The 27,169-nt window shown below is 44.8% G+C and overlaps 1 protein-coding gene across 1 annotated transcript; it reads left to right on the plus strand.

Annotated features, from left to right (window-relative positions):
* The first annotated feature begins 18,816 nt into the window (after positions 1 to 18,816).
* BHLHE41 (basic helix-loop-helix family member e41) lies at positions 18,817 to 23,204 on the plus strand. The gene is made up of 5 exons (XM_079937075.1): positions 18,817 to 19,012; positions 19,148 to 19,211; positions 19,532 to 19,639; positions 19,965 to 20,076; positions 20,538 to 23,204. Exons 1-5 carry the CDS (start codon positions 18,951 to 18,953, stop codon positions 21,638 to 21,640), a joined length of 1,449 nt encoding a protein of 482 aa, XP_079793201.1. The 5' UTR covers positions 18,817 to 18,950; the 3' UTR covers positions 21,641 to 23,204.
* Positions 23,205 to 27,169: the final 3,965 nt, after the last annotated feature.

Consider the following 27,169-nt stretch of genomic DNA (forward strand, 5'->3'; position numbering starts at 1 on the left):
ATGTTGTTGGATTGGAAGAATCAACATTGTGAAAATGACTATACTACCCAAAGCAATCTACAGATTCAATGCAATCCCTATCAAACTACTATCACAGAACTAGAAAGAAAAATTTCACAATTTGTACAGAAACACAAAAGACCCCTAATAGCCAAAGCAATCTTGCAAAAGAAAAGTGGAGCTGGAGGAATCTGGCTCCCAGACTTCAGACGATACTACAAAGCTACAGTAATCAAGACAGTATGGTACTGGCACAAAAACAGAAATATAGATCAATGGAACAGGATAAAAAGCCCAGAGATAAACCCACCCACATCTGATCACCTCATCTTTGATAAAGGAGGCATGAATATACAATGGAGAAAAGACAGCCTCTTCAATAAGTGGTGCTGGAAAAACTGGACAGCTACATGTAAAAGAATGAAATTAGAACATTTCTTAACACCAAACACAAAAATAAACTCAAAATGGATTAAAGGCTTAAGTGTAAGGCCGGACACTATAGAACTCTTAGAGAAAAACATAAGCAGAACACTCTATGACATAAATCCAAGCAAGATCCTTTTTGACCCATCTCCTAAAGAAATGGAAATAAAAACAAAAATAAACAAATGGGACCTAATGAAACTTAAAAGCTTTTCTACAGCAAAGGAGACCATAAACAAGACAAAACGACAACCCTCAGAATGGGAGAAAATATTTGCAAATAGAGCAACTGACAAAGGATTAATCTCCAATATTTACAAGCAGCTTATGCAGCTCAATATCAAAAAAACAAACAACCCAATCCAAAAGTGGGCAGAAGACCTAAATAGACATTTCTCCAAAGAAGATATACAGATTGCCAACAAACACATGAAAGAATGCTCAACATCACTAATCATTAGAGAATTGCAAATCAAAACTACAATGAGATATCACCTCACACTAGTCAGAATGTCCATTATCAAAAAATCTACAAACAATAAATGCTGGAGACGGTGTGGAGGAATGGGAACCCTCTTGTACTGTTGGTGGGAATGTAAATTGATACAGCCACTATGGAGAACAGTATGGAGGTTCCTTTAAAAACTAAAAATAGAGCTACCATATGACCCAGCAATCCCACTACTGGGCATATACCCCGAGAAAGCCATAATTCAAAAAGAGCCATGTACCACAATGTTCGTTGCAGCACTATTTACAATAGCCACGACATGGAAGCAACCTAAGCATCCAATGGCAGATGAATGGATAAAGAAGATGTGGCACATATATACAATGGAATATTACTCAGCCATAAAAAGAAACAAAATTCAGTTATTTGTAGTGAAGTGGATGGACCTAGAATCTGTCATACAGAGTGAAGTAAGTCAGAAAGAGAAAAACAAATACCGTATGCTAACCCATATATATGGAATCTAAAAAAAAAAAAAAGGTTCTGATGAACTTAGGAGTAGGACAGGAATAAAGACACAGACTTAGAGAATGGACTTGAGGACACGGGGAAGGAGAAGGGTAAGCTGGGACGAAATGAGCTAGTAGCATTGACATATGTACACTACCACATGTAAAATAGATAGCTAGTGGGAAGCAGCTGCATCGCACAGGGTGATCAGCTCGGTGTTTTTGACCACCTAGAGGGGTGGGAGAGATACGCAAGAGGGAGGGGATATGGGGATATATGTACATGTATAGCTGATTCACTTTGTTTTACAGCAGAAATTAACACAACATTGTTAAGCAACTATACTCCAATAAAGTTGTTTAAAAAAGAAAACTTTTACGTGAATGTTAACAGCAGATGATTCATAATAGCCAAAAGTGGAAATAGCCCAAATGTCCATCAACTGATAAATAGATAAATAAAATGTGGTATATCCATTTGATGAAATGCTATTCAGCCATAAAAAGGAATGAAGTATTTACACATGCTACAACATCAAGGAACCTTGAAAACATTATGTTAAGTGAAAGAAGCCAGTGGCAAAGGACAACATGTTATATGTTTCCATTTATGTGTGTTTTCCAGGATAGGCAAATCCATGGAGAGAGAAAGTCCATGGGTGGCTGCATTAGGGCTAGGGAGAGAGGAGGGGGGAAATGGGGAGTGACTGATAATGGATAAGGGGTTTCTTTTCTGGGGTGATGAAAATGGTCTAAAGTTGGTTATGGTAAAGGTTGCACAACTCTGTGAATATACTAAAAAGTAACTGTGTACTTTAAATGGGTGGATTTTACAGTATGTGATTATATCTCAATAAAATTGTTATTCAAAATTTACAAACAGTAAGTTTGCCTTAACTCACTGTCTGCATGTTTTAAAAAATTAATAGTTATGTGTGGAGGGTGGAGGGCTCCTATTACGACTAAAGTTAATGTGAATCTGCATTTTGAGAAATTATGCAGATGACTAAATCAACTGATATCAAAGAATCATTCCTGGGGGACACAATTGAACAGCATAAATGTCCCTTACACGTCTTAAATTGAAATGGTCCCAACAGAGGTGAGAATGAGTTCCAGATCTGCCTTGAAGGTCAGTGGTAAACAAAAATGGCAAAGCCCTTACATCCTAGAGCTTATACCTGCCTCATATTGCAAAAATTGCTACAGGTTGTATCCTATTCATTGCTAGCTCTTGTTTTGTATTTGTTACAGAATAATGGGAAAACTGAGCTCTGTTCTCGAGAGGCTCACAGTCTGAGGGAGATAAAATTTATACATTATAGGTTACAATTTTAACAGGCCAGTGGGAACAAAGACCATTCCCCACCTTGCTGTTAAACAGTAAAGAGTCAGGAGGACTGGGTATTACTACTAGGGCTGCAGTAACAATCTCTCTTAAAGCTCACATAATTTGGGCTCTAAAACCTCTTTGGGTCTTTTACTCCAGTATATTCACTTGTTCCTGCCTTAGAGCAAGGTGACCAGGATGTGATTTTTGTGCTTTTGTATACCATGGCAAAATTCTGCAACCTAAATCTCTTACTAAATGAATTGATCTTATTCTAGTATTTGTTTCAATCAGCAAGTCTTTGTTTTAAGGTACATCCAAAAAACAAAAAATGCAACTATTTGTTTCACATGCAAATATATCAGGTTTTTATTTCTAACCATTCAAAATGGTTATGGACAATTAAATTAGCAAAATCCTTTGGCGGGTCTCTGAAGCGCCCCTCTTGTACCCTGCTTGCCTTGGCTAAGGATTTCCTACAATGTCACCTGAAAGGCACTAGAGACAGGCTTTCCAGCTTTAAATCTTAGCCTTTTTAGTGACTGTGTGACCTTGGGGAACTTAACCTCTCTGGGATTCCTATCCTCCATCTGTGAAATGGGAATAATAATAACGACAACCCCATAGGTTATCATGAAGATTAAATGAAACCATATGTATTAAAGTTCTTGACAGAATGTCTGTGACCATAAGCATTCAATAAATACTTCTCTATTATGACTACATGAGAACTCAGAATGATCAAGTGTATCAACATGATACACTCCAGTCATCTTTTTTTTTTTTTTTTTTTGCGGTACGCGGGCCTCTCACTGCTGTGGCCTCTCCCGTTGCGGAGCACAGGCTCCGGACGCGCAGGCTCAGCGGCCATGGCTCACGGGCCCAGCTGCTCCGCAGCACGTGGGATCCTCCCAGAACGGGGCACGAACCCGCGTCCGCCGCATCGGCAGGCGGGCTCTCAACCACTGCGCCACCAGGGAAGCCCTGCGTTATATTTTTAAGAGTTAATTCTTCATAGTGTGTGTAAAGTTAGATAAGGGAAAAAGTGGAACAAGAAGATAAATGAGAGTCTCTTCCTAGTCCCAAGGGGAGAGAGTGCAACTGACTAGCCTGACAGCACTGAAGATGGTGAAGACTGTCCACATTCAGGAAATAGTTTGGTACAGAAAAAAACAGGACTTGCTGTTGGACTGGATACAGAAAGGAAAGGAAGTGAAGGGCCTTAAATTGTGTCTTAAATTTGGGGCTCAATCAGCTAGTGTGCTGTAGAGTCACTGACTGAGAATTGTGAAGACTAGAGGAAGTGTGGATGGATTTGGGGCAGAAGGTGGACATTAAGATGTCTCAGGCTGAGATAGGCAAGTTGAAGATAACTAGTTTAAGATATCCAAGGGGAGTCATCAAGTAGGCAGCTGGATTGATGAGTCTGGAGCTTGCAGTTGAAAATGGAGGTGGAAACATAAATCTGGAAGTCATCAACATAAAGACGATATTAAAGCCATGAGCCTAGATGAGATCATCCAGGGAGAAAAAATAGGTAGAGAAGAGGGCAAGAGCCTATCCTGGGCAGGCCTTGCTCGTATTTATAGCCCTAGCACTTAGTCCCGGCACAGAGCAGCCCCTCAATAGACTGCTGATGAACGCAAGAGAAATTCTGGGCTAGCCATTATTAGAAATTAGGTTATATAAACATAACTAAATAAACCATATTAAGAATGAAAGTAACATCATGGTAAAGCAATTATACTCCAATAAAGATGTTAAAAAAATAAATAAAATTATTTTTAATTTTTAAAAAAGGGGAAAAAAAGAATGAAAGTAATAAATACTCAAAACTCATCACTTCCTGATTGTTTTACTACATTTTACTATTCTCTATGCTCTTGAGATTAATTATGTCTATTGTAACTTCCCAACTCTGCGTTCAGTGATGTTGCACTGGTAGCTTAAAATTGCTAGTGGTGGGATGTGTATGCCGTGGAAATTGGCAAGGGCTACTAATTAGGGCTTGGGTTATTATTTTGTCAATTGTTAGACTCAAGAAAGTGAAGGAGAAAATGTTAATCATTCAGACTGAACCTAAAATTGTGTCATGTCTATAGGCATCATATTGTGAATAGCACAAAAATTTCAGGAAATATTTTTCCAGAATGTGAAAATTATCTGGTTTAGTAAAGAAGTTGCTCATATCACGGATATGAGTGAGTGAGGTTCTAACAAATGTCTTCATTGTTTCACTTTCACCTTACTCGTGAACATAATGATATAACATTTACATAGCAACTCATAACATAACAAATAAAAAATCAACAAACATTCATGTAGGAATTACACTTGTGAATTAATTACAACCAAAGGTTGGCAAGGGATGAAGAGTTTGGCAAAAATCAATAAAAGCATTCAGTGAGAATCAATTGGCTACATGGAGTTTAAAGGAATAGTCTTTGCTTCATATCCTTCATAACAGTAAAATGTACAATAAACTATACGCATACACACAAACATTTTGTATGCACACATTTTCCCTAGAGAACCAGTTAATCCTTTACCAACATACCACTGCTTACATACAGACCCAATAGGCATATGGTAGTGTTTGCAGTATTAAAATTATTATATTACTATCTATTTATGGGAAGTGACTAAAATATTCATAGCAAATTCGTGATCAAAATGTTGATAAGTTATGTCATTTGAGTTCCAGTAAAATTAAAATGGATCTGTCAAATATCATAAAACCTAGAGGCTGAGGGCTATATCTTCTGTTTATTTGCCTGAATTTGTGCTTGATAATTGATATTTTTTCTTTCCTACACAGAGGTCTTAGACACCGTAGAAAAAGAACAGGTTAAGAAACTTATTTGGTCGAGAAACAGATGTAGAGAACAAACGTATGGACACCAGGGGGGAAAGTAGGTGGGGTGGGGTGGTGGTGGTGGGATGAACTGGGAGACTGGGATTGACGTATATTCACCAACAGGTATAGAATGGATAACTAATAAGAACCTGCTGTATAAAAAATAAAATAAAATTCAAATTAAAAAAAAGAAACTTACTTGGCTTTCTTAAAAGAATTATCTGCTGATCAACTATTTGGACCTGATTAAAGCATCTACACTTTCACTAGGCAATACAATACCCACTAACCACATCTGGCTATTTAAACTCAAATTTAGATTTGTTAAAATGAAATAAAATTGAAAAATCAGTGCCTTAGTTACACTAACCACATTTCAAAAGCTCAATCGCCACATGAGGCCAGGGGCCACCATACAGGGCAGCACAGGTGACAGAACATTTCCATCATCACACGAAGTTCTGCTGAACAGCACCGACGTGGAAGATGCTTTCCACATAGATGCTCTGCATTATTAACTGAGTGATCCAATTTTACCCTAGACTTTTAAGCTGAAAAGTTAAAAGAAGTCAAGAATTTAACTTTCAGGAGAAAAGAAACCACCAATAATTGCATATTTGGATATATTTAGATATTAAGTAAACAAGGTCGGGACATACTTCTTGGGCATCTCCTATGTGGTAGACATAATTATGTTACACATAATTACACATCTATTATGTGGTAGACATAATATTAGTCACACTCACAATAGGTATATAATATCTCCACTTTGTAAACAGGGAGGACGCTGGGGTTTGCAGAAGTTCGATGCGTTGCCTTTCACGGGCAGGCAAACAAGGGGCGGCAAAGTTTGACCTTCTGCCCAGAGTTTCAGACTCCAAAGCCCATGTTCCTTCTGGCACCGTGAACCTCTCTTCTCTAAACAAAAGTCATGGATGGTGAATAGAAATATTCCATTTTCCTCTGGATATTGGGGAGGACGCTGTGCGGAGAGGCTGTAAAACAAGAGACTGTGAGCGCTGACTGTGGAACCCTGGCTCTGCCATTTACTAGCTGTGTGACGTGGGCAAATTGCTGCATCGTGTGCCTCAGCTTCCCCCCTTTCTGAATGGCATCATCACAGTTCCCATCTCAAAGGATTGTTAAGCAATTAAATGAATTAATATTTGTAAAACACTGAAACAGAGCACGGCACCAAATCACTGCTACAGAAGTGCTTGCTAATATTATCAGGGTCGATGGCATAAAAAAGAAATCAGTCACTGTATCTTCCATGGCCGGAGAACAGAACTTGAAACTGAATTTAGGCATGTCATTCATTTAAGACCTGAACAAGACTTTAATTTATGACAAAGCGTGGGCTGACAGCATCTCCCCACGTGCGTGCACAAATATGGAGCTGTGTGACCTCTCAGAAGAGCACTCTGAAATCATAAGGTTGTGGCCGGTATTGCCTATTTTCAACCAGTCCATGAAATAAAACTACATCTCATTAATGGAAAATCACAGTGACAGGTCTGGCCCTCTATTTTATTGTTATTCACCTATTAGGAAAGGAAAGGATAATTGAAAGCAATAGGTTTACCTCTTGAACTTAAAATATTTTACTTAATCTAGCAATTATTTTCAAACCATACTCTATGATACCCATAATTTTAACCAGGCAGCTAAAAGAGGACAATAATAGCTACCATTTACTGCTCACCTACCATGCTGTAGGGGTTCTGAATACATTGTCACCAGCCTGCACAAAAGCCAGGCAGAGGTAGGCATCGGTACCTCTGCGCTACATTTGAGAAAACTGCCGCATTAATAACTTGCCCAAGGTCAGCTAGTCAGGGGAAAACAACATGTGAAGGCAGGTCTCCTTGGTCTTAAAGCCAGAGCCCACATCACTCTGCCACCGTAAGCAGGAATATGAAATAATATGAACCAGGAGAGAAATATGTGATGTGTCTATTTCATTACTCTCAGTATGTCTGAGGCAGAATTTCTAAAATATTAAAACACCACAGATCCCAGAAAAATCATTAGCATTACTATCCCAAATCACAGTAGGCTCAGAAGTTTATGGGCTGGATCACCAAGGACAATGCAGGACTGTTGAGCAGGTGTGAGCTCAGGCCCAGGCCTGCTGACATCTCGCCATCCCTGGGCTGTGTTTGATGGGTGTAGTCTTTATTTTGCAACCTCGTGAGCAGGAAAATCCATGCTGTCTGTCTGAATACATAATTAGGGAAAAGGGACCTCTGTGTTTCTGCAAGTGTGAGTAAATGCAAAGTTGGTTTGGGGATGTGAGGGTGGAAGTGGTCCTGCCCCTATTTCCAGACTCTCGGGCGCATGACTGACCACCCCGGGGAGAATCCCGCTGCATCAGCAGCATCTTATGCCGACCGGGGTCCTGCCTCCCGTGACTTGCTCCAGCTGTCTTTTGTCTGCACTGACCCCTCACTTCTTGTCTCCTCTGTGCCTAGCAGTTTGGCATTCTGATGGGTTTGCTTCACTGGCTCCCCACCCTCCCACTTTGTTCCACAGTCTGAGGCTCAACTCCTTCATCCTGGCCCGGCGATTGTCTCTTTCTGTACTCCTGGTAACGGAGCTCTCTGGCACTGCCCCAGGACGCCGTCCTGTGATCCACTGAGCCCAGCAGACCTGTAAACACAGCCTGCCATGCCAAACTTTGCACCCCCTCCCCACCTCTGGTCTCGCAGAGCCGTGCCCTGGATGTCACTTCACCAGTCCACGGTCTCTAGAGCACCTGTGGAATTCAGCTGGGCTAGTTCCAGCCCCTGACGTCTCTGCCTTGCCCATGCACACTGTAAAAGGAAGTAAAATTCTGTGAGTCAGAAACGCCAACTTACCAAGACTTGTAGGGAGCGCACTGGCAGAGTTTACTGCCTTCTGGGCACAGAACATGTCCATCCTGGCACAGTGACAACAGCCATTCCAGAGGCATGGGCCCTACACCACAGCAGAACTGCCCACCACTCCACTAAAGACCCTGCCAGGCTCCTGGGGTTCCCACTATCTCAGGAGCACCTTTCAATCCTCTATGCTACCTACTTCCTGATCTTCACGTGCCTGGTGAGGCCAAGAAAGAAATATGCAGCACCCCAAGTGCAGTGAGGGTGCCCCAGCCCATCAGAGCCGCACCAGTATGGGGAAGTCCCAGCAGGAGGATGGGAGGGTAGGAACCAAGACTACATTTTCCACCTCCTGCACCTATGAGGACCCTTCAGATGCTATGTAGCTGGGTGATGACTTGTCCTTCAAGCCTGTTACTGGAACAAGGCTTCAGTTCAGGTGACACCTGAAGGATGAGTAAGAGGAAGAGAGTTGAAGGGAGTTGGGGATGTGGGGAAAAGCATTCCAATCAGTTGGGAAGTTGGGACAACTTAGTGAAGGACCTGAAAGTTCAGGGTACATTAAAAAAAGAAAAATTGAAAGGAAGTAGGCATGCTGGAGTATAGAAAAGAGGCAGAGAAATGAGAGATGACACAGAGGATGTATAAAGGCAAGTGTCTCTCAGGCCACTCAGAGTTTTTATTATTTTAACCTGATGGAAATGGGAAACAAATGGTTTTGATGAAGGGAATGACATGGACAGAAAGATGGCTCCGGTCACAGTGTGGAATTGAATTAGGTGTGGTGGAGGGAGAAGGCATGCCTACACAGTGGATATGGGTGTGAGATGTCTGTTGTCAACTCCACCCCAGATCCACTGCCTTCTCCATGGGCTCTCATCACAGGTGGGAAGTTGGGAATGACATTTTGCACTCTCCCTTGCCCACAGGGGAGTTCAGATGATGCCAATGAGAGGCCCTTGTGCAAGAGGTGGAAAGTGGAGGAGACACACCACGTTCCTCCAGCGGTGTCAGCGGCTGCGTGCAGATGTGAGGTTCACACTGGCTTCCAGGCAAGCTCCTGAAACTCAGCCTCTTCAGCAAGGCAGGCGGCTGAGCTCAATGGCATTCAGGTTACCCTAAAATATCTGGCTGGCAAGATTTCCTTAAAGTTAGTAGCTGGTTTTCGCAACCTTGATTGCCTTAGCTTACGTATCCAAAGGTTACGAATGCTTCTAATCCCCTCTGTTAAATCCCTCCCACTTGAAATACCTAGAATGGTTTCTGTTTTCCCTACTAAACCCCAACTGTTCAAGGGTTAAAGGAGGTTAAGAAGTTCTCGCAGTACTGGGGGTGAGAAATTATGGGGGCTTGGTCTAGGGTATAGGCAGTGAGGATGGAAAAAATAGGATGGATTTAATATACATTTAAGAAGTGGTATCTAGAGGACATTATTATTAACTGGATGGGAGGAAGAAGGGAGATGAAGGGCTCAAAAATGACCACCAAGTTTTTGGCTTTAAGGTCAAGCAATTTTGCTAAATTTGCCATACAGTTCACGTAGCTGGGAGGGGTGTGGGCATCAGGCTGCCCCACGTGGCCAGCCCTATCAGGGCTCCTTTCCAGATCGAAGCACTGAGGCCAAAGAAGAAGTAAGGAAGTCAACAGTATGATGGTGAAGAAGATGTGCCCTTTGGCTGGATGCTAAGGGCCATTGTAATGGCTTATCATCTTTTTCAAAGCTGCGCCAGCCTCTTCTAGAGCAGAGGAAGTCAGTTAAGCCAAGTTCTGTCCAAATCTCCCTCTAAAAGGAGGCTGCTAGGGAAATGACCACGCAGCTAGGGTCAGGGTGAGGGCTGAGTGACTGGGATAGAGAAGGAGCTTCTTACAGGAGACTACAGAGGAGGTGAAACACCAAGAAGGCAAACCAGTTTAAAAGCCACAAGGCAAAGTTTAGATTCAAATACCAAAGAGGGAAAGTTCAAGCACTAAGCTATGAGAAGAGAAGATCACAATATGTCATGGGAGATGGCAGAATCAGAGACAGAGCAGATCAAGAGCATATAAAGTTGTATATGCTTGGAGGGGGTGGGTAAGGGGGCGTTCCCACCAACATCGGGAAGTCAGGGCAAATTGGGGGAGGGTAACGATGGTCTCGACAGCTTATGGGAGTGGGTCAGATAGTATTTTCCTTGCCCATCTTTCCATTCAGGGATGTTTTGATTACAGGAGGACAAGGCTTACCCATAGACTGAGGTCACTGACTACACCTTCTGGAATGATTTCTAAAGTGCATTCTTGAGAAGCACAGCTGTAGGGATTCTCAAATGCACCAAAGAGGAGGTATCTGAGTACTGCCTCTGGAATATGTGAAGGCTTTAGGATAACTACTCAGCTTCCTCAGTGATCTCCCTTCTTTAAGAAATTATGATCCATTAGAGTCTAAGGTTGTTGAAGACAAGGTTCCATATTGAATCCCTAACGCTCCTCACAGTGTACAATAAATATCAGCTTAACAGATGAAGATAGAATAGCAGATTCCAAGACATTGGGCAGCTTTATCCAGTGGGCTAACCACAACGTCTATCCATGCGTCTATCTGTGGGGAAATACACCCAGAATTCCCACTCAAAGGTCAGGAACACCACTCCACAACTAGAATGGGATCAAGAATGGCCCCTCTCACCACTTTCTTCACTTCTCAGCAACTCCTCGAAACAGTCTCTGGGGATGGCTCCCAAAGCCTGGAGAAGGGGCCTTACTAAGGGAGGTGAAAGTCTTGGCTGGGGGATCCCCTTGGGGGCTGAAGGGAGAAGGTGGCTGTTAGAACCCTAGACTCCTGCCGGTGACAACCCCAGGAGCACACCTCAGGCCTCGGTTCCCTATTGCCTGGCTTTGCTACTTAGTACACAGCAAAGACAAGTTATCTGAAGTTTCTAAACCTGAGTTTGTCTATCTATAAAGCGGAGTTAGTGGTGCCTCATTCAAAGAATGGAGAGAACTAACTAATGTTTGTAAGACACCTGCCTTAATACCTGTCCACTAAAATGTTCCAAAGCTGCATTCTCTTCCAGAATTCACCTCCCAATTCCAGCCTTAGAGACTGGCTCCGCTGCTCCCATTCTACTGTACTCACATACCTCTTCTCTCCTCCCTCATTTGCTCCAGAACCCAACACAGTCACAAAGCTCTTCTCCTAATCTCCTGACCCCAAAGCCACTGTATATTATATCAACGTGTCTTGAAGTAGATGAAGAGCAAAATCCAACTCCCTTCAGGTGGGAACTATCAGAAGGTGCATTTTTGCTGGAAGTTGCTCTCTTCAATTCAAATGCCGGGGGCAGAAGGCATAGCTAGAGGACAGATGCCACTACGTTAAAAGGAAGAAAATCATTTCCCAGAAAACACACAGCTGCAATTTGCATTCTAAAGGAAGTAGAGCAAAGCCTTTTAAATTCCCTCCCTAAGCAGATTTCTGCAATTATTAGAACTTAAAAATACAGATGTTAAAGACCATGGCTTAAGGAGTTAGTTAAACACGCGCAATTGCAGATGGAAAGACTGAAAATTTTCTGAAATTGGTATTAAATACCCTCATACGATAAAGGGACACTGCCAACACATATGGCATAGTGGAGAAAAAACGACGCACTGAAGAAAAAAAAAAAAGAGAACCCGAACAAGCTATTTCCTTTAGTTGGACCACCATAGAGATGGCTAGTGCCAACCCAATATCCATTCTCTTCTCCCTCTTTACTAAAGAACTCCCTACATTATTGGAGGAGCCTTAAATAAAAAACGGTATTTTTAGTCCCTTGTGATAGGATTGAGCAAAGCAGAAGTCATTGGGTAGAGCTTATAAGAAAAGCTCTTTAAAGGAGACTTGCTCAGCTGGTAGACACCCTTTTATCCTTCCCTGCAGGAGCTCCAGCAGCCATCTTACGACTATGAGGCAATCTTGAGGACGGCTGGAAGCTGGTGTAGAATGGAGCATAAGTCTGGTATAGTGATGGCACTATTACTACTTCACATTACCCCTGGACTCCTTTCCTCTAGACTTCTTTTATGGGACCGAAAAAGAAATTCCTAATTTGTTTAAGCTGCTGTTATTTTGGCTCAAATGCAGTTCTTAACTGATACTCACACCTAGCGTAGGTTTCCATTAGTTTCCTTGTGAATGAGGATTATAAGTTAATATCAGGAACATAATAATTTTTGGGTAATTATATATGAATTCTTGTTTTAATTTAACTATTGAATAAAATTTATGCCAATAGTTCTAAGTGTAGGTTAAATCTAGTCTTTTGCTGCCTTTATAAAGTACCAGTCTATTACAGCTAGCTCTCTGCACTGGGTGGACACCATCTGAAAATGGATTCAAGGACCCCTAATGGGCAGGTGAGGTAAGTGGCTGTCTAGTACATCTTATTCCCATTTGTGTTTCGCAATAACGCAAACATGCATCTCTCTGAAGCGTTTCTAAGGATTTTCATCAGCAGTGACAAGGGAAACACAGGAGTTAAAAGGCTTCCTCTTCATGCAGCCTCTCTTGTTTCCACTATACAGCTAGGCCAGGAGAACCCAGAAAAAGGCAGGGATGACTTTGTGGAAATCCTTATGGATTTGTCATCTGCTTCTCACTCTACTTTTCGGTCTCATTCTGGATCAACCTCAATCAGTATGAGAAGCACCTGGGCATGGGAGGGAACAGGCAAATACTTACGAAGAGAAGAGCCAGGGAGATCCCCCTACAGTGGTCTTAGACTTGGCTCTCCCCTAGTTGTCTTTTGTATGTAAGAACTCCAGGAACATTGAGCATATGTTAAATTCGGGACCACATGCATGAGTGTTTATGATAATCACAAAACTACAGATAATTTCAGCAGTAATAAAATTCATTTCCTATACTTAATAATACCTGCTCTGTGTTGCTATGCAAAGACTAATAAGTGTATAAACTTCTTGAGCAATGTTACATAAACATAAAATGTGATTCATGTGTATGTTTACAACCACAAAAACACATTAATTGATAGTCTACAGAAAGACTGAAGTTCTTTTTTTTTTTTTTTTTGCGGTACGCGGGCCTCTCACTGTTGTGGCCTCTCCCATTGCGGAACACAGGCTCCGGACGCGCAGGCTCAGCGGCCATGGCTCATGGGCCCAGCCGCTCCGCGGCATGTGGGATCTTCCCAGACCGGGGCACGAATCCGCGTCCCCTGCATCGGCAAGCGGACTCTCAACCACTGCGCCACAAGGGAAGCCCCTGAAGTTCTTTTACAAATTAAACAGGGTACTTCCCTGGTGGCACAGTGGTTAACGATCCACCTGCCAATGCAGGGGACACGGGTTTGAGCCCAGGTCCAGGAAGATCCCACATGCCGCAAAGCAACTAAGCCCGTGCGCCACAACTACTAAGCCTGCGCTCTAGAGCCCACGAGTCACAACTACTGAGCCCGTGTGCCACAACTACTGAAGCCTGTGCACTTAGAGCCCGTGCTCCACAACAAGAGAAGCCACCACAATGAGAAGCCCGCGCACCACAACAAAGAGTAGCCCCCGCTCACCACAACTTTGCAGCAACAAAGACCCGGACACAACTCAGCCAGGAAGCAAGGAAGGAAGGAAGGAAGGAAGAAGGGAGGGAGGAAGGGAGGGAGGGAAAGAAAGAAAGAAAGAAAGGAAGGGATTATAAATAGGGTTACTTGTGCTAATTTACTGAAGATGCAACTAGAAAAGCCAGGCTTCTATTCTGGGATTTTAAATCTGGTGCCTTTAGCAAATAGCGTTATCAATGGTTTAAAGTCATATTTGGCTTCTGGTGAATAGCAGTGGGGTTTCTCTTCTCCTAAGATCCTCCTGTGAGGCGATGTACCTTCCTCCAGTGGTATGCCTGAAAACACTAACAGTGACAGCAGTGTGCACGCCCAAAGGAGGGATTCCAAGGAGCTTCACACATCCCTGATCTATCATCCCACTCTGGTCCCTGCCCCCCATGGTCCCCACCTTGATTTCAGCATCAACCCTAAACTTTTTCTTTTAGATTTTCTTACACTGATTGATGAAGTTTTTGATGTAAAATAATGTAGAATGACTAAATTCTTGTCCACTACCCAAAACAGAGGTGATGAAGAAAGGCATCTGCACACCTGATGGGACATCTTTACAGCAGTACAGGCAGGAGACGCCACACCCCTGGGCAGATCCAGGGCCTTTAAAGCCATTAGAGATGCACAGGTAGTTTATCCCAAACACCCTAGTCACCTCTCCAGGAGAGTGGTAAGGCTTGTAGAACCCTAAAAAGGCAGAAAACCTCTTCTCCATGGAAACGTTAATGCTCCCAGGAGAGTTTGCTTTCTGTTGGAAATTCAAGACTTTGCAAGCAAACACGATAAGAACTTGCAAAGTCACAAGGTGACTAGAATGAGTGTCGGGCTTAGAATACTTAGGCAGGGGTGAGAGGAGAGGGGTGGGACCTGGGGTGTTTCCTTTAATTAGAGTCTCTATAGGTAGTGATTTCCCTACTTAACCAAAAGAAAGCAATGGAAGCAGCTCCCAGCCTAACCCTTAAAAGGAGAAAGATGGGTATCTTTAATTGAAATCAAAGCATCACAGAATTCTTTAATTATAGGCTCAAAGGGGTTTTGGGCTCATCTTGCAGCTCCTTGGCTTTCAGCAGGACAGTATTAAACCTTCCTGAAAAGATAAGACTCAACCTATTTTTAAACATACCCAAAGAGGACATTCTAGTCTTCTGTTCCTTTGTTAGACAGGGGAGTTTTTTTCCCTTTCTAACCTCACCACAGGTGAACTTTCCTATTACTAACCTGAGCCTTCACATTAGAGTTTGGCTTAGTTTGCCCAGTGGAAATGAACTGCTGGTCATCATTAGCCTTCTTCTAAACTGTACTTCCATCTGTCCATATGTATGAAATTATAACAATTAATTAAGATGTTTGGGTTTAAATCAATACATTTGGAGCTAGATGCCAATGGAATTACTGACAAAACACTGCCACCCTTCTTTTTTTCATACCTTTTTATTTCTCTGCCATGAGCTCCAGTACATTTGAACACACATACACACTACAACAAATGTGCACAGTCACACTGGTAAATTAAAAAACATCCCTGAAACAGCTAGTTAACATTTAAATCTCGGCCCTCCCTATTCACATCAGGCGGTAATAGTGAAGGGCATAGACACTGGAGCCTACTGTCTGTGCTTAAATCCTGGGTCTGGGACCATGGGCATATTTTGTAATCTCCCTATGTGTCTATTTTCTCATCTGAGGAATGGAGACAATAACAGTATCTACCTTATAAGATTGTGGAAAGGATTCGTGAGTTACTATATTAAAAGCCCTTAGAATGGTGTCTGGACTCTAATCTTAAATGCTATATATTTGTCAGCTATTGTTACATCCTCCTTGCAGCAAAGGGACATTCAGAGCCTCGATGCTACAGAAGGCAAAAGTCTGAGAAAGAAAAGAATAGGACTCAAGTTTAAGGGGCATGAATAGCAAGAAGAGTGATCAAGGTGAGAAACTGAAAAAGACAAAAAGCAAATAAGAGAACGAAAGCTATAGGGAAAGAGGAAAAGCAGACATTTAATGGGGGGAAAGGTAGAAAGAGAAAAATATAAGGTGAAAAAAAAGAAAAGTAAAAGGGAAACAAGAATAAAAAGGTGGGCATGAAACAGGGAAGAAGAAGAAAAGAAGGACTGAGGATAACAAAGGAGACCAAACATTAGAAAAGACTCCACTTACAGCTTGAGCTGGGTGTCAGAAAAAGAAAGGAGTGAAAGAGAAAACAGAAATGTTGGAACAGAACACATGGGGAGAGGGGAGATAAGAGTGGTAACAGGAAAGGCTTCATTTGCAGCAAGGCCTCTTTGTCTTTGAATTAGGGGAAGTTTACATCCAAAATTAACACCTCTGATCTTCTAGACTTCCTTCCCAATTTCTCCTATTGCCTTAGAGTCTGCCCCAGACTTGCCCCCTAAGGTTTGCCCTGATGAGCTGTCTGACTTGCGTCTGGTCCGCTCTACCGACAAAGCCAAGATGCAGTGATCCAATCTTCACTTCATTTTCACTAAATACTCCAGCCATACTTATATTTACACCCTCTTCCTTCTCCAAACCGTCAGAAACCTATAAGGGGAGCTGGTATTTCATTTTTTTAAATTATTCACCTTGACGACATCCCTCCCCCCCCTCTGCTTTTTTGGGGGGGAGGGGTGTCAATTTAGAACGAGAGGACCAAACGATACAGTGCTGCAGGGGTATGCCGCTTTTAGGACTACAAATTGTCCTCCCCACCAAAGGGAATTAATCACCTAATCACTTGAAAACAAGAGAAAGGCTGGCTCTAGGTATAAAGTAGAATTAGGATTTAAAAAAATACTTTTTCTTTTAAGCATTATCATGATTAAATTGCCTATTTGGTGCAAATAAGCCTCCCTCTTGGAGAAAGTCGAGAGACCTTAAAGGGCCCTCTAAGCAGATGAAGTGGACGGACCGCGAGCGTCTCCTCACGCGGGGGTGAGCTTGGGCCGCCGCCGCCGCCTCCGGAGTCACGAAGCCAGACGCGGCGCGTCTCCGCCCAGGACTCGGGAGACTGCAGCAGCGCTGCCGCGGCCCCGGCTGCTCCAGGAGGCTGGGAAGAGACGCGACTCCGGCAGACACGTGACCTCCCAGCCGCCGCTTCCCGCGACCCAGATCCGTCCCCGGAACCCGCGCTCGGCGGGGCGGGCCGTGGGACACGTAGCGACGGCCCCAGTCCCTGCTGCGCCCTGGTGCGCGTGCATTCGGCGTAGTTCTCCCCTTGGTTCACGCGCCACTGGCAATAAAGAATGTTTCGGGGATCACCCGGGAGAATGCAGGAAGGAAAGACGTTTGGTTTGCCATCTATCTACCTGTATATAGAGAGATTAATATCTATTCTCTCCATCCCCGCCCTGGCAGAGCCGAGCGGCGGCAGCGGGACCGGAGACCCGGGAGTCCCGCAGGACGCGCCTTTCCCCCGGCCTCCAAGGCCCCTTGCAGTCCGCCGTTCCAAGCGGCAGGGGCAGTGCGCAACTGCGGGCACCTCCCGGTAACTCTCACTAGCAGTGAGTCATGCTCCCGAGGTGGCTCTGGGGAAAGGTAGCCCGGCTGGTGCTGGCCTGTGCTTTCCCCGCGCCGGGCGCCGCGGCTGCAGGGCGAGCGCGCGCGCGCACGGGTTCCCCGCGCAGTGATGTGGCAGCAGCTGCAGGTCGGATCACGTTGCTGGCCCTGTGCTGGTACCCGTTTGAGACAAGATTAAGGAGGGAGGCTTTGGAGGTGCCAGCGGTAGTAAACGTGGGCTCTGCACACTCCCGGAGTCGCTTATCACACGAGGGGGGAGGGGGCGGGGAAGGCACGCATCGCCACCCGGGGCACGGCGGAGTTTAGCCAGCGAGTGATAATGCTGCATCGCTTTCCGCGGTAGCCCCTCTCGTGCCACCCCATCCTCACCCCCTCCCTCCCTGCCGCGTTCCTCGGGGAGAGCCTGAGGCCCCAAACGTCGTCATCTGCGGCTGTGATTAGTGGCACCGCAATTCCGGCTGCTGCGGGAAGTTTGGGTGGCCCAGGGACACTGTGTGGCCGAAAGACACTTGGATTGCGACATTCTGACCCACTGGCTACATTTTCGTTTATTTTAAATCCTTCAGGGAGCGGATTTCAAGTTGTCCCCTTTCGGGGCAACCTCCAATCAGGGCTAAGGGGTCCCCGCCGGCAACCGAGCGGTGAGCAAACAAGTCTCCAAATTGTCCTTTGGGACTGAAGTTGACCCACCGCGAATTCTCTTTCTCTTTCCTTTTTCTGGTCCAAACCAATAGCACAGTCGGTGGAAAAGCAAAAAGCCACGTTCACGTTCCTGAACCGCAATGACGGACGGATTGAGGGAGTCGCACTTCCGAGCCGAGGAAGCCCTGGCTGCCCTGCACCCCCCGGCGCCCCCCCCCCCCCACCCAACACACACACACTCCCCCAGCTGACTGCACCGCCCTCGGGAAGATGAATAGCTTGGCTGAAGTTGTTTTTCCTTTCCGGTGGCCCTGATCAGGTGTCCCCGCCCCCTCCCGCCGTTTGCCCTCCCTCGCAGCTTTCTCCAGACGCCCCCTCCCGGCCCGGCCCCTCCTCCCCCGCCCCCCTCTGGGCTGGACCGCGGATGGTACGTTCCGCACGTGAGCTGGGTGCTGGTCTGGCCGGCGACGCGCGTGCCCTGTGGCCAAACACTGCCCGGAGTGAGAGCAAACTACCAGCGCAGTGGGGCCGGCGCGAGTGTGCGTGCGTGTGTGTGCGTGTGTGTGCGAGAGACCGAGCACGGTGGGAGGAGGGGACCAACCGCTTCACACTTTCAACACTGCACTGAAGAGGGAGAGAGGGAGAGAGAGAGAGAGACTGGAGACGTACAGATCCCCCCAAGATCTCCCAAAGCTACCGTCCCACAGATTATAGAACAGAACCCCAAAAATCGAAACAGAGGAAACGGACAGCGGTGGAACATGGACGAAGGAATTCCTCATTTGCAAGAGAGACAGTTACTGGAACATAGAGATTTTATAGGGTAAGGTGCACGCACCCTTGCGAATATCTGTCTAGGCTTCAGTTTGATTTTTTTCTTCTCCAGAAAGTGGTATGGAGCGGGCGAGGGCAGAGCCCCTCCCCGAATGGATGCCTGATGCTGATTTCTGTTTTGCAGACTGGATTATCCCTCTTTGTATATGTGTAAGCCGAAAAGGAGCATGAAGCGAGACGACAGCAAGGTAAGTGTAAGTTTCTGATGTTCCTCATAACCTGTCTGGATAGTTAATTAGGGCCATTGATTTCACAGCGAAGCTCTGCCCGCAAATATATTCCAGCTTCCCCGACTGTGAATTTTAAGTGGTTTGCGGGATACTCTCAAGGGGAGATTAAACATCATACCTGAATTTAAATTGCATTTCAGAACAGTCCAGAGGAAAGAGTTGTCTTGGGCATAGTTTCTCACAGTTTTTTTTTGGTGGTGGGGCGGCGGTATTGTAATATCCAGTAAATGAATGTTTAGCTTATTGTTTTCTCTCTTCCATGACTCTCATATATTAAGGATACCTACAAATTACCGCACAGATTAATAGAAAAGAAAAGAAGAGACCGAATTAATGAATGCATCGCTCAGCTGAAAGACTTACTGCCTGAACATCTAAAGTTGACAGTAAGATGCAGATTTTTATTCTTTGCCCCTCTCCAAGGGCGTGTTAATAGCCTGGTACTACTCCCAGGATATAAGAATAAATGTAAATATCAGATTCCTTACAACCTGTGCTATAGAGGGTAGAGTTTCCTGCAAACTCAAGAGTAGGTGTTCACAACTGAAGGCAAGAAATCATTTATAACCTGTATTGTGGAAAGCTCAAGAAGTATAGGAATAGTACTTCTTTCAAAGTGTTTGCTTAAGTTGATGTGCTGACTGGAGAGCCAGTGAAGCCAAATGTGTGTTTTTAAGTCACCAAGTGCCCCCTTCTTTTTTTGCACTGCAGACTCTGGGGCACCTGGAGAAAGCAGTGGTCTTGGAATTAACTTTGAAACACTTAAAAGCTTTAACAGCCTTAACGGAGCAGCAGCATCAGAAGATAATTGCTTTACAGAATGGTAAGTCAGTTCAGGGAAGCCAGCCCACCCCGAGGAAGCCGGGCAGCCCACAGAGGAGCAGTGTTAGGACTCTTCCCCCAGCCCCACCTCCTTCCTGGGGCCCACGGGCTCACTTTCATTTGTTAAATTGCTTACACTTTCCCTTCACTGGAAAGTGCCCATTTCCCGAAGCATCCTAAAGGCTTTCAGCCGAACTCAGAGGAGTCAGATTTGTATTTAAAGTGGCGGCTGCGCCCTCTCCACTTCGGTTTTTCAGCGGGAGTAGAGCGCCTCCCCCCTCCCCACTCCTCCCACCTCTGGGCAACCGGTGGCTTATATCACTCGAATACGGAGGAAAAACCGAGATCACTTTAGTCAATGCAGGGCCCACGTGATAAGCAGATGTTTTAACGTCGGTATTTTTCTTCTTGCCTCCACTCCTCTGTTACCCACCCCCGCCCCTCACCCCTTCCTCATCCTAGGGGAGCGATCTCTGAAATCGCCCATTCAGTCCGACTTGGATGCGTTCCATTCGGGATTTCAAACATGCGCCAAAGAAGTCTTGCAATACCTCGCCCGGTTTGAGAGCTGGACGCCCAGGGAGCCGCGGTGTGTCCAGCTGATCAACCACTTGCACGCCGTGGCCACCCAGTTCTTGCCCACCCCCCAGCTGTTGACTCAACAGGTTCCTCTGAGCAAAGGCACCGGCGTGCCCTCGGCCGCCACCCCCGCCGGGTCCGGGGCCGCCCCCTGCCTGGAGCGCGCCGGGCAGAAGCTGGAGCCCCTCGCCCACTGCGTGCCGGTCATCCAGCGGACTCAGCCCAGCGCCGAGCTCGCCGCCGAGAACGACACGGACACCGACAGCGGCTACGGCGGCGAGGCCGAGGCCCGGCCGGACCGCGAGAAGGGCAAAGGCGCGGGGGCAAGCCGCGTCACCATCAAGCAGGAGCCCCCCGGGGAGGACTCGCCGGCGCCCAAGAGGATGAAGCTGGATTCCCGCAGCGGCGGCGGCCTGGGGGGCGGCGCGGCGGCGGCGGCCGCCGCGCTCCTGGGGCCCGACCCGGCCGCCCCGGCCGCGCTGCTGAGACCCGACGCTGCCCTGCTCAGCTCGCTGGTGGCGTTCGGCGGAGGCGGGGGCGCGCCCTTCGCGCAGCCTGCGGCCGCCGCGGCCCCCTTCTGCCTGCCCTTCTATTTCCTCTCGCCTTCGGCGGCCGCCGCCTACGTGCAGCCCTTCCTGGACAAGAGCGGCCTGGAGAAGTACCTGTACCCGGCGGCGGCCGCCGCCCCGTTCCCACTACTGTACCCCGGCATCCCCGCCCCGGCCGCCGCCGCCGCCGCCGCCGCTGCCGCAGCCGCCGCCGCCGCCTTCCCCTGCCTGTCCTCCGTGTTGTCGCCCCCTCCCGAGAAGGCGGCAGCCGCCGCTGCCGCGACCCTCCTGCCGCACGAGGTGGCGCCCCCTGGGGCGCTGCACCCCCCGCCCCCGCACGGCCGCACCCACCTGCCCTTCGCCGGCCGCAGCGAGCCGGGGAACCCGGAGAGCTCCGCTCGGGAAGATCCCTCGCAGCCCGGAAAGGAAACCCCCTGAATCCTTGCTCCGCTTAGAAGGGACCCGGGTTCACGCGGAATCATAAGTTAAAACACCCTTAACGTTTTCAAGGGAGGAAGTGTAAGAGATGCACGACGGGCTTAAAAGAAAACAAAACATAACAAGCAAAAAAACCACAGGTGTTTTGTGTACGTTTGGAGTTCCTGTTTTGCTCATCCCTCACCGCCCACCAACCTCCACACACTAACATCCCTTTCTTCTCCCACCAGCTGTACAAGAACCTCATAGGTATTCTTTTTCTTTAAAGAACTCCCCGTAGTAAGTTTTGCCTTCTTTTAGGCCACGTTCCATTTTCTTTTAAAATATAGGACCGAATTCTCGAGGAAGTGAGAAGGGTCTGCTCAGCGAGTGAGCTCGCTGGGTAGGGGAAAGGTGGCGGAGGAGCTGACGTGGAACCGCAGGTAGCTGCTGTCTGCCTGCGTCTCAAAGCTGTCCTGCTTGCTTTAGGAAGATTTCCACAAATAGAAGGAGGACCTTTTAGAATTCAACTTAGTCTTCAGTATTTCTTAACGTTCAGCTTTTCAAGAGGCGTATATTTTTCAAAGAGGAAGCGGTGAGGATGCAGTCGCTCACGTTGCAACCTATTCTGAAGTGGTGTGAATGGTCTCTCAGTAAGTTGCGCTTGTTTAAGGAGATGCGGAGTTGGGCCAACGTCAGAACTAAGTCAGGGAAGGAGATGGATGAGGAAGGCCAGAGTCATTCTCAGTACATTTGCTAGCACTTTATTGAGAAATTGACCGTGAATCAATTAACTCATCTTAATTTCATATATATATATATGAAATTGAGTGCATCTGTTTTCACCCTGTCATTATTTTATCCATCATGTTTCTAAGTTTGTATCATCTTGGTGTTAAAAAACAAAAAAAGAATGTGCGCTGAACTTTAAAAAAAAGAAAAAGAAAAACAAGTCCAAACTGATTTATCCTATATTCTGTTAATTCACAAGAGTGGAGGAGGAAAGCATTAAACTGGTCCGTTTGGGTTGGAAATGCTGTAAAGATGCGGAATGAAGCCCTGTGAGGCCTTCCTATCTCCAAGTCTATGTATTTTCTGGAGACCAAACCAGATACCAGATAATCACAAAGAAAGCTTTTTTAATAAGGCTTAAACCAAGACCTTGTCTAGATATTTTTAGTTTGTTGCCAAGGTAGCACTGTGAGAAATCTCACTTGAATGTTATGTAAGGGGTGAGACACAACAGTCTGACTATGAGTGAAGAAAATATCTGGGTCTTTTAGTCAGTTTGGTGCATTTGCTGCTGCTGTTGCTACTGTTTGCCTCAAACGCTGTGTTTAAACAACGTTAAACTCTTAGCCTACAAGGTGGCTCTTATGTACATAGTTGTTAATACATCCAATTAATGATGTCTGACATGCTATTTTTGTAGGGAGAAAATATGTGCTAATGATATTTTGAGTTAAAATATCTTTGGGGGAGGATTTGCTGAAAAGTTGCACTTTTGTTACAATGCTTATGCTTGGTACAAGCTTATGCTGTCTTAAATTATTAAAAAAAATAAATAAACACTGTCTGCAAGAAACCAGCTGGTTTAGAAAAGTTTAGTATGTGAAGATAAACTAGAAATTATCTTTATATTCTAGTATTTTCAGCACTCCACAAATTCTATTACCTAAAATTAATATTGCCACGCTATTTTGTGATTTTAAAATTCTTACTAAGGAATAAAAACTTTAATATACGTACGCTATGAGATTGTCTAATAATTAAAAAGACATAATGGATGCTCGGATAGTTTTAAGATAATCTATGAATATAGGGATAAAAGTCATTTAGGTTCTCAGATACACAACTTTATTTGTCACTGGTTTGATATCACACATTTGCAATCTCTTGCAAGCCTCCAGGCTCTGGCTGTGTCTACTTGGTTGTTCCCAATGTATCTACATGAAAAGTGCAAAAGAAAAACCTACCAGTCACTTCCATGGTTTATGTTAGACCCAGTTTGCTAATGTTCTTATGACTGATGGAACTTTTCATCTTTGACACCAGGTAGCCTCTGTTGTGTGGTCTGGTGCTTCTCTTTCACTGGATCCCGTATAGATACTCTATCACTTAGGGGTGGTTAATTTCTCGGTGTATTTTAGCTTCTTAGCCTTTATAAAATAATTCTTTTGTGGGACTTTATCATGGAATTCAAGGAACAGAAATAATTATTTCTAGACTTTTCTCAAGTTTATAACCAAATTTGTGATTTGATACCAACTGTGCAAAAGATTGTCAATATTTAGTTTCAATAATGTTCTTCACAAACCCCTTGATTTTTGAAAGGTGTTGAAATAATAGTCAAAATTTATGAGATGTAGAAAAAGTGCTCCCTCTGCTGACTTTATGGCAACCAAACTGCAAGTCATAGAAAGTGGAGCCGGAAGGAACCTCGGAGATCAGCTGTCCAGCCCCTGCCTTTTAAATATGAGAGAAATGAAGCCCAGAGATATCAGATATCTTCCCAAGGCCACAAAGCTACCTGGAGCCAGCACTAGAGGCCAGGTCTGCTGTATCCCCCAGTCAGTGACCTACTTCCCGTTGCAGCATCTTGAACCAAATAAACCGAATTTGGGCAGCATTCATGAAGCATCATGAATAAATCACAGGAAAAGGAAATAAAAATTAACATTACAAAACCATGTAGGATTTTTGAGCATTGTAAGTTATTGAACTTTAGAAAAATGTTCTGTCCAAACCAGAATAATGGAAAAAAGTAGCATTTAAAATATTTTGAGCTACATGTTAATGTCATATTGTAATCATGTGTTTCATAGCCAAAAAAGATGCAAAGTAAGTCAGAGGATAATAAAATGTTTTAGCATTTGTATGATTTTGGTATAATAAAACAAAAAACCTTAGGGTTGGACCAGATTTTATAGATTAGTTGTTTAGTCCAAATGCCTCTATACTAGCATAGTAATAGGATAAAGTTAGTGAGGATAGAACTGCAAAATAATATTGTCTGTATTGCATCTGAAAAATGTTATTTTGGTCATTGATTTATTTTAATGAACCAAAAGACTGGAGTCATTATAATTTGCTAAGGAGGATTCTATACCTAGAGCAGTCAAGTTTAGCCTAAACCCTTTGTATTATATGTGATTTTTCAATATACGACAAATATGAATCTTGAGTCAATAATATTTTACACGTATAGTATTACACGAATTAATTTTACATACACATATCTCTTAGCAAAGTTTATATTGAACTGATAAAACATCCTTTCCTCCCGCAAAGAGCTAAGCACACTTTTAAGGCACTAGACACTACATTTTAATAGCTCTTTAAAGTATGACTGGAGTTTTAGTTCCTATCATTGTGAAAACTATTTTTCATTTAGTTCTCCGTTACTAGCCATACAGGCCATAAATTTTGTTATTGCCCATCAAAAGTATGTCAAAGAAGCCTCAGGCTGTTCCCGTCTATGTCACGGGTCGATTCTGAACCTCTCCACGGGAGGTGATTGCCATTTGAGGTTCTGGGAAGACAAGGCTGGACAGACTAGAGGCTTTTACTTTAGACAGAAATAAATAGAGCCGGGCTTCGCTGGTGGTGCAGTGGTTGAGAGTCCGCCTGCCGATGTAGGGGACACGGGTTCATGCCCCGGTGCGGGAAGATCCCACATGCCGCGGAGCGGCTGGGCCCGTGAGCCATGGCCGCTGAACCTGCGCGTCCGGAGCCTCTGCTCCGCCACGGGAGGGGCCACAACAGTGAGAGGCTCGCGTACCGGGGGGAAAAAAAAAATGAACAGAGCCCTCATGAATGAGTTAAGCCCATTATAATGCTAAAAGCTGGCTGTACTATTGTGATCATAGTATTTTATTTCAGAGAGCAATCTGATGTTTTTCATTAAACAAAAATCCTTAATCTATTGGACTCTCAGATCAACATATTTAGGCCCACCCATTGTTCTAACTGTGCTTTTTTAAATAAGTTCAAAATGAATATACAGTGCATGCCTAAGTCCAATGTAAGTTCCAGTTTTTCATAGAATTTAATAGGGGATTGACATGGAAAATTATCACATATTTTCTGCGATTAAGATGGGATTTATACTAAAAAACATGTGCAGCATGTACTTTAAAAAAATGCTCCAGGGACCTCCATGGTGGCGCAGTGGTTAAAAATCCTCCTGCCAATGCAGGGGACACGGGTTCGAGCCCTGGTCCGGGAAGATCCCACATGCTGTGGAGCAACTAAGCCCGTGTGCCACAACTACTGAGCCCGCATGCCACAACTTCTGAAGCCCGCGTGCCTAGAGCCCGTGCTCCGCAACAAGAGATGCCACCACAGTGAGAAGCCTGAGCACCACAACGAAGAGTAGCCCCCGCCCGCTGCAACTTGAGAAAGCCCGTTCGCAGCAGCAGAGACCCAACACAGACAAAAAATTAAAATAAAATTAAATAAATAAAAATAAAAATGCTCCAGGAAAAGAGTCGGACTCTTGTCTTAAATTGAGTTTCTTGCACTTGTTCAGTGGTTCTATATTCAAAATTCCAAACAAATGTAAAACTTTTAAAAAGTTGATGTTTTAAAATCCTGAATTCAGTGATGCCCAATTTATGTGGCTTCAGGGAATGATATGTGCCCCCATGAAACAATGGTTGAGAAAACGGAAGCTTCTATGTTCAGGTGTCAACATTGTTTACCTTTATTACTTATTTATTTTTAGTGAAAAGCTTAGTAAAATATGTTACACATGTCTTAGGAAAAAAATACCCTACTGAGAAAGTTAACCTTTCTCAATAATTCAGGGTCATGATTATAAACATCACTTTTGCACTACACACGTCATCTGGGAGTACTGGCACCTGCACAGAACTCTTTTTGAGTTCTTATACCCGTTTTTATAGGTTTTTCAGTCTCTTTACTCAGGGTCAGGCTGCCAACTCTCACTTCTTGATGTGTCAGAGCGCCTGCCTAAGTCTTATCTGATTTGCCACTTCTGACTTACTGTGGGCTGGGAAACCATTTAACCAAAACCACACCCATTTGAAATGCGCCTAAAATTAGAATAAATAGGTTCTAACAGAGTACCTGAGGGGCACCTCTCTAAATTGTGTGAGCTTGTAGAGGCAGTGACGTGTTGATTCCGCCAACTTCTTTTCTCCATTGAACTTTCACATTCTCAGCAGAACACTTATGCAAAAGCCTTCAGACACTTTATATATTTTTAATCATTTTTATTACACACCAAAAAATGGTTTTATCCCGCAGTAACTTCAAAATAAGGAAATTCCCGTGCAGAAGCAAATTGTTTGATTTGATGAGCACTTCTTTCTCTCGGGATGATAGGAATAGGGGACCAAGGGCCTTCAGTGAAAACTGATACTGCATTTTGATTCATGGATGACCCTGGACCCTGCTTCTGGTGTGTTACCTCTGCCTCTGGGTTTTGGACATCTTGGGTGGCAGGCCCAGCTAAAGCATTCTGGGGAACTGGCAGGGAGGACGTGTAGGCCCTGACGCTGCCTCTGAATTTAGACGCAGCCATTG

Source organism: Stenella coeruleoalba, assembly GCF_951394435.1.
Source record: "Stenella coeruleoalba genome assembly, chromosome: 11".
NCBI lineage: Eukaryota > Metazoa > Chordata > Mammalia > Artiodactyla > Delphinidae > Stenella > Stenella coeruleoalba.

Excerpts from the sequence above, each read along its gene's own strand:
- BHLHE41 (XM_079937075.1), top strand. The coding sequence starts at position 18,951 with ATGGACGAAGGAATTCCTCATTTGCAAGAGAGACAGTTACTGGAACAT. Across the intron at positions 19,013-19,147 it reads GAACATAGAGATTTTATAGG|ACTGGATTATCCCTCTTTGT; the intron begins GTAAGGTGCACG and ends TCTGTTTTGCAG. Across the intron at positions 19,640-19,964 it reads CTGAACATCTAAAGTTGACA|ACTCTGGGGCACCTGGAGAA; the intron begins GTAAGATGCAGA and ends TTTGCACTGCAG.